This window comes from Coregonus clupeaformis, unplaced genomic scaffold (assembly GCF_020615455.1).
Source record: "Coregonus clupeaformis isolate EN_2021a unplaced genomic scaffold, ASM2061545v1 scaf0151, whole genome shotgun sequence".
In the NCBI taxonomy this organism is placed as follows: domain Eukaryota; kingdom Metazoa; phylum Chordata; class Actinopteri; order Salmoniformes; family Salmonidae; genus Coregonus; species Coregonus clupeaformis.
In genome coordinates, this window is record NW_025533606.1 from 205,719 (window position 1) to 220,428 (window position 14,710).

A 14,710-nucleotide genomic window follows, 5' to 3' on the forward strand; every position below is an offset into this window, starting at 1 on the left:
ATGGGTCTCCTGGTCGCAGCCGGCTACGACAGAGCCTGGATTCAAACCAGGATGCCACTCGGGAAATAAGACTTTCAGTCTTAAAAGTTACAATCTAATTAAAACTTTGCAGAACATAATGAAAATGCTTTGTGCTAGCATGGATTTATTGTCCTGAGTGAGAACCAGTGTGTAACTTTGTGTGTTGACTCTGGTCCTCACTTGCCGCGGTATGGTTTCTGTTGCAGTGGCACCAGTTGGAGCTGGGGCTGGGCGTCAGCTGGGAGCAGTATCCTGGCGGAGTTTGGAACCCTGCACCTGGAGTTTGTCCACCTATCAGAGCTCTCCAACAATGGCATCTACACAGAGAAGGTAAATACTACAGTACCCACAATACTGTGAGTGACTTGGGTTGCAAAAATCCTGAAACTTTCCCAGTTAGAATCCTTCAACAGGAAGTTCTCAAAAACCTGGGAACTTTGGGGACGTTTTTGCAATTTTGGAACCCTATGTGTGACTGCCTACTACAGAATATCAGATTTTACTAGGTAAAATATGTTAAACTGTTAACATTTTATGCTTATCAGTGCATGTTGTATGTCATTATCCATTTGTGTTTTTCTTGCTGCAGTCATTACTCTAGCCTCTGGACAATATTCTTTAGAACTTAACTTTCAATTTATTTAATGGATATTTGTGAATGTTTTTAATGGGCATACTGAACGTAATGTTAACTTTCATTGGATTATACGTTTTCCTTCTAATTCAGCTGTCAGTCGCAACTTCAGTGAACAAATACTTCCAAAGGACATTTAAATCAATTAGAAGCATACGTGATGCCAAAGTTGAAATCCTCTCTACAGTTATTTTAGTTTACAGAAGGATTTTTCCTTCAAAGCTAATGTATTTATTACTGTGTGGTGTTGCAGGTTATGAATATCCGAAAGCTGTTGAACAAAATCGAGAAGCCTCACGGTCTCTATCCCAACTTCTTGAGTCCCGTCAGTGGAAACTGGGTCCAACGTGAGTACTGGCCTCCACTGAAGGAGATACACATGATTATATTATTATCATGGAACATAAGGGCACTGGCCAGCCACACTAGTAGCCGGGTGACATTCTACTAGCCAAGGGTACAAAATCTGTGCCATGCGATATTTGTGAAGACAAAATGTCACTCGCCTGGCAGGCTAATTTGCCACATTTTCTACTAGCCTGGTCTAAAAAGTACAATCCTCTGGCTAGCGGGCTATCTTAATTTCCATCACCACACTTCACTTATCCACAGGAAAGCTTTTGCCACTATACAAGCACCACCTTTGTAATTGTAGTACAGCAGTAAAGAACGTCCTTGGTTAACCCAGTCAAAGGCGATTCTGATTCTCTTTTATACTGTACAGGAATTGTGTTTCTGTCAGCATGGGCACATTGAACACAGAGCAGAAAGCACAGATTTACACACACCTCTCCCCCAGTCTCTGCTGTTCTGTTGTCAAGGGCTAAGAGAACGCTGCGTGATAACCTTTCACAGTGTGGAGGAGTGTGTGGTGGTGGAGGGTGGGTGGGTGTGCATGCGTGCTTGCATGCATGAATGTGTGTGTGTGGATGTGTGAGCACACAAACACCTCTCCAATCCAGTATCTTATCCAGAGTTGTTGACTTAGCATGAAATTGAGTGGGATGAAAAAAAATCAACAACCACAAGTGTATTCATATCTCAAGTTGTACCAACCAATAATAATTTGTATTTAAATTAAAACCACAACTGTGTGGGTAGTTGATAAAGCTAGCCAAAAGGACAGTTATTTTCTGTGCAAAGGCTACTCAGAGTATGAAACTACAAATCAGTCAGTCTGTCATATCCCACATATACTCTGATTCTATTTGACTCATTGGTTATTGGGTTTTAGTAAACCCAAGGTCGGCTGCCTGTGAGACTGCAGAATAATGTTTGTGAAAAAGACCCTCCCTGTGTGGAAATAATGTCAGATTTCTCTATTTTTCCTATCCCAGATCACGTTTCCATTGGCGGCCTGGGGGATAGCTTCTACGAGTATCTGATCAAATCATATCTGATGTCAGACAAGACCGATGAGGAAGCTAAGAAGATGTACTACAGTGCTCTGGAGGTAGGAGTAATTCCATATAGCATGCAGAGAGGGACCTGCTGCTGTCTTCAGGGGGCCTCTGTAGGGAATTGATATATGCAATATGGAAAGATATATGGGTGAAGGGAATGACGGAAAGGTGGTCTGTTATCGCTGTGGTTTTAGAATTCAGCATAGTTTTAAAGTATATCATAACAAGTATCAGCAACCTGTGACGCACAAACACACACGACACATGCACACGTGTAAGTGTGCACACACAAAGTCACAAACATACACGCGCACATGCAAATATGGCACACACACTCACAAACACCCCCCTACACACACACACAGACACACACTCCCTCACCACACACCACACACACACACTCACAGACATGGCACGACACACACACACACACACACAACCTCCTCCACACACATACACCCAATCCCTAAGCCATCAATTAGCACAATATCTTCTCCTTAAATACCGTTGACGCTAGCCTTTTAGGCTGATGAGACTATTTGCTCATTAGAGGGTCAAGCCAGAGGCAAATACATTAATTATAGACAGTCTCTCTCTTGTGGCCTGGTATTTGAAATAGTTATAGTTAGCCCTTTTCTGGTATCACACCATAGCTATACTGTGTGTGTTTGTATAGTGCTCTCAAGCGTAGATAGTACAGTAATAATTTGAATTAGTATTCAAATAAAGGATTAGCTTTCAAATAAAGGTAGATACTAATTAATAGATAAAAAGTGAACATCCCTTAAATGCTAATTAAGACACTGTGTGAAATGCCACAGATTTCAATTAATTCCCACACCATGGTAATGGCAAAAAACGCCTAATTAGAAAAGTCTCACCATATCTGCCCTTAAGGAATGCATTAATGGAAAACATTAATTACAGTAGTATTCATAACATTAGGAACACCTCTTTCCATCTCATAGACTGACCAGGTGAATCCAGGTGAAAGCTATGATCCCCTATTAATGTCACTTGTTAAGTCCACTTCAATCAGTGTAGATGAAGGACACAGGTTAAATAAGGATTTTTAAGCCTTGAGACAATTGAGACATGGATTGTGTATGTGTGCCATTCAGAGGGTGAATGGGCAAGACAAAATATTTAAGTGCTTTCGAATGGGGTATGGTAGTAGGTGCCAGGTGCACTGGTTTGAGTGTGTCAAGAACTGCAACGCTGCTGGGTTTTTCATGCTCAACAGTTTCCCGTGTGTATCAAGAATGGTCCACCACCCAAAGGACACCCAGCGAACTTGACACAACTGTGTGAAGCATTAGAGTCAACATGGGCCAGCATCCCTGTGGAACATTTTCAACACCTTGTAGAGTCCATGCCCAAATTGAGGCTGTTCTGAGGGCAAAAGGGGGTGCAACTCAATATTAGGAAGGTGTTCCTAGTGTTTTTTATACTCAGTGTATAATAGAGTAATGGGAAGTTTATGTTTTAATGAGCAGTGTCAAACCTGTGGTTAAGATTTAATAGAAATGCTTGAGAGAGAGAGAGAGAGAGAGAGAGAGAGAGAGAGAGAGAGAGAGAGAGAGAGAGAGAGAGAGAGAGAGAGAGAGAGAGAGAGAGAGAGAGAGAGAGAGAGAGAGAGAGAGAGAGAGAGAGAGAGAGAGAGAGAGAGAGAGAGAGAGAGAGAGAGAGAGAGAGAGAGAGAGAGAGAGAGAGAGAGAGAGAGAGAGAGAGAAATGATGAGTGGTTGGGTATTGATCTCCTGAGATGCCTTACTCTGTTTCCTGACTTTCCAAAGAATCTCTGTCAGGAGACATGGCACCAGGGAGAGAGAGATAAACTTCAATACATTTCCTCCTAAAGTCTCCCTCTTCCTCTGTCCTTATTCTCTCTGTCTGATTTCTCTCTCTCTCTATCTGTTTCACACACTCTCTCTCTCACTCCCTCTCTCCATCCCTCTCTCTCTCCTTTGTTTCCACCAGATTTCCACCTCTCTCTCTCCTGGAATCAGAATAGAATGTCAATGAGGCTTGACTTCAATTTGCCACATACCTGTCCATGTGTTATAGGATGTATAAATCATTCCGTGCATAAATGCAGACACACATACCAATATGGACATGTTGTTCAAATTGGCTATGTGCATAGATAGTGTCTACAAAACATGCATCCACATAACATTGTGGATAGAACAAGCCATACAACAACTTGGGCACACACAAATTGAAGCAGCTGCCATCCCAGCACTGCCATGGCACCTGCGCTGTAGATAGAAATGTATTCCAGAACTTCCAATTGCTTCTCAAGTATTTCTTCTTAGATATGATTTAAATTGAAAAACAATTGCGGTCTTTTTTTTATTCTCAGTGTTTCCCCATCTCAGCTTCAGAGTAACAGAAGCGTTCAGAACCCACAGAGTTGAAATCCTACATGTAGAATGACTAGAATAAAAAGCCTAGATTCTATTTCTAAGGTAGAAAAGCTGTACTCTACTGTATGTGAATGGAGGTTTGTCTGTGTATGTGTCTGTGTCTGTGTCACTCCCCACAGGCTTGTATAAAAGCTAACCATGTTTCCCCATCACAGTTCCAGCAGGATTCATAGAAACACCGAGTTGAAAAAATGCTGTAGTGTGCAGTCAATTAATGGAGACTTATCTGTGTCTCACCCATTTATAAATGTCAATGGTCTCACCCCCCAGGCTATCGAGGCTAACCTGGTGCAGAAGTCCCCTGGTGGGCTGACCTACATGGCGGAGTGGAGGGGGGGCATCCTGGACCACAAGATGGGCCACCTGGCCTGCTTCTCCGGGGGCATGGTGGTGATTGGAGCGGACGACGGAGCTCCAGAGAAGAGACAGCACTACCTAGACCTGGCTGCAGAGATCACACACACCTGCCACGAGAGCTATAGTAGATCTGGTGAGTAGGACTGGGAATGCATTGAGTATAGGACATCTGTATGACCAAGGACAGGTATGAGATTAGTATTTAAGGAAATTGGATATCCAATGTCTGGATGTTGCTCTGGGTATTCAGAGCAATTATAGCTTTTTCTGTTATCGTGCAGGACATTATCAAGTCAGTAAAATTACAATGCTGTTAGACTATCTTCTTAAGTGAAGGAATGTGGTGACCTGGAAAATTATTAAATAAATAGAGATTGAAGGAGGGAAGCGCTGCTAAGTTACACAATAGTAGGTTTTTGTAGAAAGAAGGTCTTTGGTAAAAGGGGTCAATTGGTCAGGACCAAGCCGCTCCTCATATAATTAATTAAAATGCCTTTATTTGTATGGCATGTTCAAAGGAAACAAAGATTTAAAACTCTGACACGTTTCGGCTGCATGGCCTTCGTCAGGGAGAGATTGAGTCATATTGGAAATAAAAAAATCTGCAGCCAATTTACATTTAATTTCCCCCTGAATAAACCATAGAATAACTCCTAGCTGGCAGCTACACCTCAAAAGGCGGATGTACAGCTCAATAGGGAGCTGCAGAACCTCATGTCTCTGGTGTGAGGAATAAAGGTTATTCAAAATGATTCTTTATCATCTTTCGACACTTCAATGTGCACTCATGCTGTCCTACCAGACCTCTTTTGAAAGCAGTAATCATTTGAAAGCAGTCAATGGTGATTCAAAATGGAGGGAAAGACAAAGATGTCTGTCGTTTGTAGAATAAACTGAGAATGAGAGTCTCAGAGAGACCACAGGCAAATGATTTGTAGTACAACTCAACCTGGAGAGGACGAAGATCAAACAAGACCAATATCCTCAAGTCTTGATGAGATTCTACACAAACAGTAAAATCGCAAGAGTTCATTTTACACTATTTTGGGGTTTATATGGTCCCAACCCCATTTTGTGTTAAAACAATTCATATTTTTGGAGTTAAAACTACACTAAATGGAGTAAATATCCAACTCGCAGAGAGTTGCTGAAATTTAACTCAGTGTTGTTTTTAATTAACAATCAACTCCAGCAGAGTTTCAGTTTACTTCCTTTGAGTTATAAAGGTATAAAGCCTTATTTACATTTTTATTGTGTCACATTATGGTTACTCTTAATGGAGTTGAAAGTAATCCGTCCCAATCAACTCCAGTTATCAACACTAACTCCAGGAAGCGTATTACTCTCGAGGGTTAAGATAACTCCCAGTAGAGTCAATTTAACCCACATTTTTTAAAACTGTGAATTCAACTATCCTTTATTTACTGTGCACTGTCTGGACGTAGAATGAACTTGAGGGAATCTAAAAGTCTGAGCGAAAAAGAGATGAGTAGTGGTCACTTTTGGGAAAAAACTCGCTTGAACTTGATTTCTCGTCCTCGGCCCTGACACTTAACGGAAAATATTATTCAGAATAATTTTTTCGTGTTTCCACCACAGGGTGAGCAGACTGGTTTCATCCTGAAAATACAGCTAATGTGACTCATCGCATAACAGGTTTCTTGATATACTTAGAAGACTTTTGATCTGCCCAACCAAAAGGTGCCTCCTCCTTTTTATTGCCATCTTCTGCTTTTTTCTTAGTTTGTTCCCCTTCTCATTAGAGGGCTGCTCAATATTTCAGTTCCGAGCCTCTTAGCTTCTATTGGATGAGAAAGGAGGTTACAAGGGTCTCTCCTTCTGCCGCTCCTCTCTGTCTGGATCTGTTCCATCAACACAACAGGGCCGGCTGGCCCCCGTCTTCTAGCCAAGAAAAGGCATGCCAGGCAGCATTGGGACTATCGATTCAGACATTAGAGAAAATGTCTGAAAGTTTTCCGTCATTGGCTGATGTGCCTCGCTGTTGGGGAGGAGATGAAGGTTGGATGGAGTTGATATATAGAAACATAAAACAGTCAATAGTTCAAAAGACAGATGGGCTCTCTGTCCTAAAAAGAGTTGAGAAAGTTGGAGTCAGTCGTGTGTACTGAAATAGAAAGGAGATGATGTCAAGGAGTGAAATGCCACCGCTGCCATTGCTGCTCTCATTCCTCTCCTGCCAGATGGATGTTGTGACTGCAGTGAGAAAGTCCAAAAATGGATGTAGCAACTAAGGATTGCCCCTTTAACAGGCAGTTACCTTCATACAGCAGAACTATGTCGCCATTTGAAGGTGATCTATTAACCTGTAAGAAATGTTTTTATTCTGTCCACTGTTCCGCAAATGTCCCACAAAATCGTTCCCTTGTCCCATATTTGGGCTTTTTAGATGTGGTCACCCTAATTCCACCATTGGAATCTTTGCTACTGTAACATGTAACACCATCTTTTTGCATGTGAGGAGAATAACATTATTTCAAGCCCATATGTGAACTTGCAATTCTACATGTGAAAGTGGAATGTTTTTCAAATGTGAAACTGCATATCCGATTTTCACAAACTGCAATTCACATGTGAGGTGTTAACATGTGAACTCTACATTTAATACATGTGAAAATATAGTTTCACTTGTGAAATTTAAGCTCAACATGTGTGTGATTTCACATGTGAAAATACACTTTTTATTTTATTTTGTGAGGGTTCTGCAAACGACCTGGCAAATATCCCACTACGGTTTGGGGAAGAAACACAATATGTGAAACATGCGTCATGTAACATACGTAGTAATACACACGCATCCTGATTGCGATTCAAAATTTGAAATGTTGCCATGCCAATGGTCTTACCCTGAACTCCTAATGTAAAAGAAAGTGCTCCCCCGAATAGCAACCATTGTGCTACTGTAGATGGGAATCCTGTTCGCATGCTGTCGCTACGGCCTTGCAGAGTGGCAGCCGGCTAACAGAGAGAGAATGTGTAGACCATCTGGATTACAAGACCAACTGGGGAACAGATCTTTATTGTAGAGCTCATTTTCCATGTCTTTTTAGAGCATGATGTTGGAATCGCGACTGTGTGCCAGGGCTATATTATTTATAGTGCTAATTCACCCACAATTATGTTGTTCGCTTTGATTTGTTTCAGTACCTCAGAAGACTGATTGAACAAACTATTAACTTAAATATAAATCGACTCAAATAAAATTCCTCATCCCTCATGTTTTTTTTAAGTACATCGTTTAATCTGTTCACTCTGTGTCTCTCTAATCCCCCTTTAGCTACGAAATTAGGGCCTGAGGCGTTCCGATTCGACAGTGGGGCGGAAGCCACGGCAACCAGACTGAGTGACAGATACTACATCCTGCGGCCGGAGGTCATCGAGAGCTACATGTACATGTGGAGGCTGACCCATGACCCCAAGTACCGGGAGTGGGGCTGGGAGGCAGTGGAGGTGAGTCACACAGACGTCAATAGTGCACAGTCTTCATGATACAACCATAATGTCACTAAAGGAATGACTTGTAACTCTGGTACTTTATCTCCAAAGTACCTTCTGGTTTTATTTGTTACATTTTGATTAGCAATGAGTTTAAACTGAGTGGAGATCTGGTGCTTATCCTTAAAGTGCATTTAACAAGGATGTGTAAAAGAACAATAAAACAGTGATTCTATAATGTGTTTTTGAAATATGATTGAAAACCTCAATAGAGACAATCATATCCCTCATACAGATGTCGGATCTTAACTTGATCACTCTTGTGGCAGAGCATTTTCCTGCTGCATCACGAAATTCAAATGAGTCCCTGAAAAATAGCAGTTATCTTTCCTCCATGTGGGGGCAGTCGAGTCATTTGGATCAGGGCTTGCTATCAAAATAATTTTCTCTCTCGCTTGCTCAAATGCTAGGCCTAGGTCCTATTACTTTAACATTCAAATGTACAAAAATGTATCTGAAATGCAGCCATACACATCAACTGTCATTTTATCGTTTTATATAGCTTAATAATGGTCTACACTAGGCTACGACATACAAGTGTCAAGTGTATCCTAAGGTCAAAATTGAGTTCAGTCGTGGCCTGAGGTGGTCTAGCGGTTAGGGTCTACCATGTAGGCCTACCACGCCTTTCTGGCACAAATAACTCAATCCCCCGATTGACTTGATTTATTTGCACATTTCAAATATTGACATTCCAGGGATATTTTACCCCTGATCTTGATAAGAAATGACCATACCAGACACTTTTGGATAACATAAATAGGAAACAAATAAAATAATAACAAAAGGCTACATCATACAGTTTCATACAGTGTCGGGTAAATTGCCATAGTAGATTTGCCATGGTAAATTATTAAATACTTTGTTTCTATTGTTCGGAATGTTTGTCAAATATATAAATCGTCCTTCTGTTCAAAAAGGACTAAGTTGTTCCGATTACAATACCAACCGGGTGTGTTGAATTTAGTCAATCACTGAACTGACCAACTGAGTTAATTGACTAAATTCAACACACCTGGTCTTCCAGGTCGGTTAAATCAAAAACCAGCATACACTGCGGCTCTCCGGGAATAGGGTTGCCTACCCCAAACTGTTAACCTTCGAGTTGTTTCGATTTTAACCCTGTAACCCAGGGGTGTCCAACTCATTCCATGGAGGGCCTAGTGTCTGCAGGTTTTAGTTTTTTCCTTTCAATTAAGCCCTAGACAACCAGGTGTGGAGAGGTCTTTACTAATTAGTGACCTTAATTCATCAATCAAGTACAAGTGAGGAGCGAAAACCTACAGACACTCGGCCCTCCGTGGAATGAGTTTGACACCTGTGCTGTAACTCCGCGGAATTAATGCGTCAAAAAAAGACATTCATTCATGAGTCAAAGGGCAGTGGGCCGGATTCGAAGCCATGCCGACTCTGGCATATGTGTGCTGGGGTTAGTGGCTGTAACCATAGCACCACATAGGCACTGAGAAAACCAATAATGTATTATACCTCTTGCTTGCCTTCAACATATAATAAAACAATAGATCTAGAAAATCAGATTTTCCTCCTGCGATGAAAGGGGTCAAATTAAGATCTGACATCTGTGCTGGTCTCTGTCCATATGTATTCTCTCTCTCTCGGAACTAATGTACAGTACATATAATTGAACATGGTCTAGACCTTCAGTCAGCTCAACATTGGAGGCCCTGCGATGCTACGTCTGACAAGGCAGTGTGAGGGCAGAACTAGCCAGATTGATTAGCACATTATTACCCCCTTGACAAAGACAGACCATAATTAACACAGACCCCTGTTCTTACTGTTGGATCTGCATGAAAATAAGCAAAGTGTGGGTTTTGTCAACCTTTTGTGCCCCGTAATGAATGCATGTGTCAACCCTGTCAGCCTGATCACACCACTTCTCTCTCTGGGCACAAAATGAATGCTAAATCTATCATCCCAACCCCTGTTGCAAAGGGTAATGTGTCCTCTCTCTATAGGCACATTATTATTAGCTCTGCCCCCATTCACCACCTCAACCCCAACCTCTTGTTCTCACTCGTGCTACTGGATGTCGTTGAATATTGTATAAGGTGCCCCAGACAAGACCTTAATATAAGGAGGCTTTATGTTTGGTGTCGTATGAGGTGATTGTGCTGTGAAGTAAAAGAGGGTGTTTGAGGACATGGGACTAGGTTGACGTATCTGTCTCTGGCTCTCCATAAACAACCTATGTTCCCTTATTAGGGTTGCACAACTCCAGTACTTGAGAGCTGCAGTCCTACTGCTGAAGTTTGATTTGATATGAATTTCAATCATTACAGTGATAGGTAGGAGGATACTGTCTGTGCCCATTGGCTAACTGCTGGTATAATACATGTCAGGTTTGACATTAACATCCCTTCTACACTCTTCTTTCTATTCTTCTCCCCAGGCTCTGGAGCAACACTGCAGAGTCGAAGCTGGTTTCTCTGGGATCCGAGACGTGTACGCCCAGACAGTCAGCCACGATAACATGCAACAAAGCTTTTTCCTCTCCGAGACACTCAAGTAAGTCTAACACGGCCAGTCAACATCCCCCCTACTGAGAATATACCAGCAAACACTTTGCTTTTTAGATTTGTAATAATAATAATAATATGTCATTTAGCAGACGCTTTTATCCAAAGCGACTTACAGTCATACATTTTTACGTATGGGTGGTCCCGGGGATCGAACCCACTACCCTGGCGTTACAAGCACCATGCTCTACCAATTGAGCTACAGAGGACCATTTGTAAACGGCTACAGAGCTTATTCCACTAAGAGTAAATGGCATATACAGTTTATTAGAAGTAGTAAGAAGTAAATAGCATATGCAGTTTAAAAACCCCTAGAGTCGATCACATTTGCATAATACAAAAATCCCCATTAAAATCCATCAGTTTAAGCAAGAGATATCTGTTTTTGCATGGGCTGCATCTCAATCCACTGTATCCACCGATGTCGCCCTTCCAGATCTGCGGTGAAAGGTGGCAGAGCTAGAGCGGGGTTTGTCAGACCATGAGACATCCTGAAAAATCTGTCTTCTCATGAAAACCACTGTAGTAGTTTGACCCCTCTATGGAAAGATGAGACTCTCATGAACATGTCGGTTGTTTTGCTCTTGGATGCCCACAAGCCTCACAATAAAAAAATTAAAAATAATCCTGATCTTTCTTATATCTCTCAGGTATAGGAAAGACAAACTTCCTTTTGAATTAAAACAATTCCATACGTTAGCTTAGTAGAACCCCCCTGTGTGGTATACACTTTCCACCATATTTACTTTTCTGTCCATCGTGAGAACACTCACATTAGTCTTAAGATATTCACACAATATGTTGATTGCACTCAAGCACAGTATCTGCATTTCAACATTTACAGACAAACCCTTTCTAAGGTTGTTTTTTTATCATGAAAGGAATAGAACATTTAGAAATTCCCATTCAGATTCAGCTGAAAGACTCTAGCCCCCTCTCAGACTCAGAGTTTGCTCTGGGCTGGTTAAGTGATGTGGACAATCCACATAGTGATGTTGTGTCAGACCTAATAGAGCTGAGAGGAACATGTGAGTGTCGTCTGGGCCCCCTTAGATAAAGAAACCTTAAGAACTTTGGAACGAAAATGGAGAAAGCTGTGTTTTATACTGAATCTTTTCAGTAGAAATAAGATTAACTATAATTTCCATTTTCTCAGAAAGGCTCCAGACAGGCTTTAAATAAAGCCCACGCTTCACCTTGCTGTTGTTCATAATTTATTGAATTCATCAAAATGTTCATTCATATTCATTCAATAGTCGTGAGAAATTACAAAATAAACTTGTTTTACAAAAGCAAAGAATGTCAGGTTGTTACATCAGTAATTATTGCCCAAACATGATTAAAAAAATGTTTTTATTGATTCATACAATAGCATTATAGCCATTATTTCTTTGTTTAGATACCCATAGTCTAGGAGAAAACTAGCCAGTGGATCCTTTATTCTAGCCATTCGTTTCCCCAGACACTGACGCTGTGTGTCCCTCTCAGGTATCTGTACCTGCTCTTCTCTGACGATGACCTGCTGCCTCTGGAGGACTGGGTGTTCAACACGGAAGCTCACCCCCTGCCCGTCGTCCGCAAGAGCTGCCTACAGGGGGAGGGAGGGATACACGACAAGACAACCTCGGAGTAGCAATCTACTGTACAACTACTGTACAGCTCACCTGGATACAGACACAGAGTAACACACATTCATACATCACATGCATACAAACACACACAGACACACACATGACAACATTACACACAGGTAACAACACAACAACAAAATGCAGGGCCAAGGTCCCTTGGGCCCTGTCACAGACTCTCAATTCCTTTCCAGTAAAGGATCTTGTCATATACGCTGTGATTGTATATCCTTGAGCCGGGCCGGGACTACTTCCTGCCGGCATTACTTTCTGTGGACAATCAAGACGAACGTGATTTTCATGAAAAGAGCACCTTTTTTCTTTCCTTCTTTCCTCTGTGAGGAAACCAAGAGTATCTTGCAGACCCAAATGTAATGGGAGGAGTGCTGTATTATGGGCCATATTGTGAGAGAGAGAGAGAGAAAACCACTGAGCTTTTGCTTTGATTCCATTTTTCACCGCAGTCGATTAATAATTTCACTTGATCTTGTCATTGCTTTTTTTTCTGGCTTTTTTCTTTGTCTCTTTGACCAAAGTTTTTTATTTTTTATTTTTTCACCCCCTCATAATTCCCTTAACATATTATGTTTGTGGTGAGATTTGACCAATAGTAAGATGACAGACTAATATGGAGGGTGGAATGGTGTTGAATATTAAATGTATATACAATTGTGAAATGTAATACTCAAAATCCACCTTGAAAAGCATTGTTTATTCAGAGTTTCTTAGCAGAAACAGGTTAAATGAATAATAACAGGCATGGGAAAATTTGAAAACTGAAGAGGTTGTTGGAGAGACCATTTTTATAAATTGTTTGTCTTTATAATTTGTTTTGAGTACAATACTGGTGAAATATTTTCATCAGGGCAAGTCTGTGTTGAATCCTCCTCACCGCCTTTCAGAGCGTAACTTCACATTGTGTGAGTCCTGTGACTTTAACACAAGTGTCAGTCCTGTTATTGTAACACAAGTGTCAGTCCTGTGACTGTAACACTGTAACACAAGTGTAAGTCATGTTACTGTAGCACTGTAGAACGAGTGTCAGTCCTGTGACTGTAATACTATAGAACGAGTGTCAGTCCTGTGACCAACACCGTAACACAAGAGTTAGTCATGTTACTGTAACACTATAGAACGAGTGTCAGTCCTGTGACTAAAACACAAGTCTCCGTCCTGTTACTGTGACACAAGCACTCACAACCACCCCAGAGGCAAGATCACCACAGCTAGTCCCAGTCGCCTAGTATGACTGGCCTCAAATATGCTTGCCAAAGTTAACAGCCCTCATCGAGAGCTCCAGCTCTCTCAAATCCAGAGTGGGGAAAGTTAGGCTTGAGACCAAGGGTTTCCTGAAATGTACACCGTAGAGGGGAATGTGAAGGGAGCTTTCCTGTTTCATCCTTATTCGTATCATCACTGCTGTCCAATACAGTTGTGGAGAGAATGTGCTGTACATACCTGGATGAATGTGAGTGCCCCTGTATTAGCTTATCTTCAGTTTCTTTTGTGATTTATTTTACTTAATTACATAATTATTTTCATTTATTTTTAATTTGCTTCCCTCAGGTGTTTCTGTAAAAGAGGAAAAACTTTGATTTTAATTATAGTTCTGGTTGATATTAATTATTGTTATTACTTATCTTTCAGTGTTGAATATTTTCAAATACTGATAAAAGACCTGTGCAACTTTGTACATTTAAAGCAACTTCAATCGCTTTGTCTGGATTTTTTTTGTCTGTCCCTAATATTTCTGCTTATGGTTTTTACTGTATGGAGTGTAAAATCTATGTTTGACCTCACCTTCCAACACATTGACTGAGTGTATTTCCAGAATACACAACTGTCAATTTAACCTATTGAAATGGAAGACCTAAGAGCTTCGGCATACTTCACATATGAAACCTCATCACGTATCTGTACCACCAATGCTGCAATTTGCAAAGCTCCTAAGCTCTGCTTTCTGTAGCTTTGTGCTCCAGGTCTCCCAATACAACGTTTCCTATACCTTAGCAACCAAGGCTGTCAACATCAATATCAGACAAGATCATTCTCCATGACATCATGCTTAGAAATGTTTACATGGCTCTTGACTATTGTTCACATTGTACTTCAGGTACACAAAACACTGCTGGGGAGTGGGTGTTTGGTTGAGTGAAGCCAGTAGGTATAGTGTGAAAGAGGGATGT

General features: G+C 41.2%; 1 protein-coding gene across 1 annotated transcript in view; it reads left to right on the forward strand.

The window, feature by feature from the left end:
- LOC121557224 (mannosyl-oligosaccharide 1,2-alpha-mannosidase IC) overlaps window positions 1-14,229 on the forward strand; it is a 144,115-nt gene extending 129,886 nt beyond the window's left edge. The window contains 7 exon segments of the mRNA XM_045213769.1: window positions 228-351; window positions 909-1,002; window positions 1,993-2,108; window positions 4,757-4,976; window positions 8,139-8,311; window positions 10,770-10,885; window positions 12,385-14,229. Of these exon segments, the coding sequence (XP_045069704.1) occupies window positions 228-351; window positions 909-1,002; window positions 1,993-2,108; window positions 4,757-4,976; window positions 8,139-8,311; window positions 10,770-10,885; window positions 12,385-12,529 (988 nt within the window). The 3' untranslated portion in view covers window positions 12,530-14,229.
- Window positions 14,230-14,710: the final 481 nt, after the last annotated feature.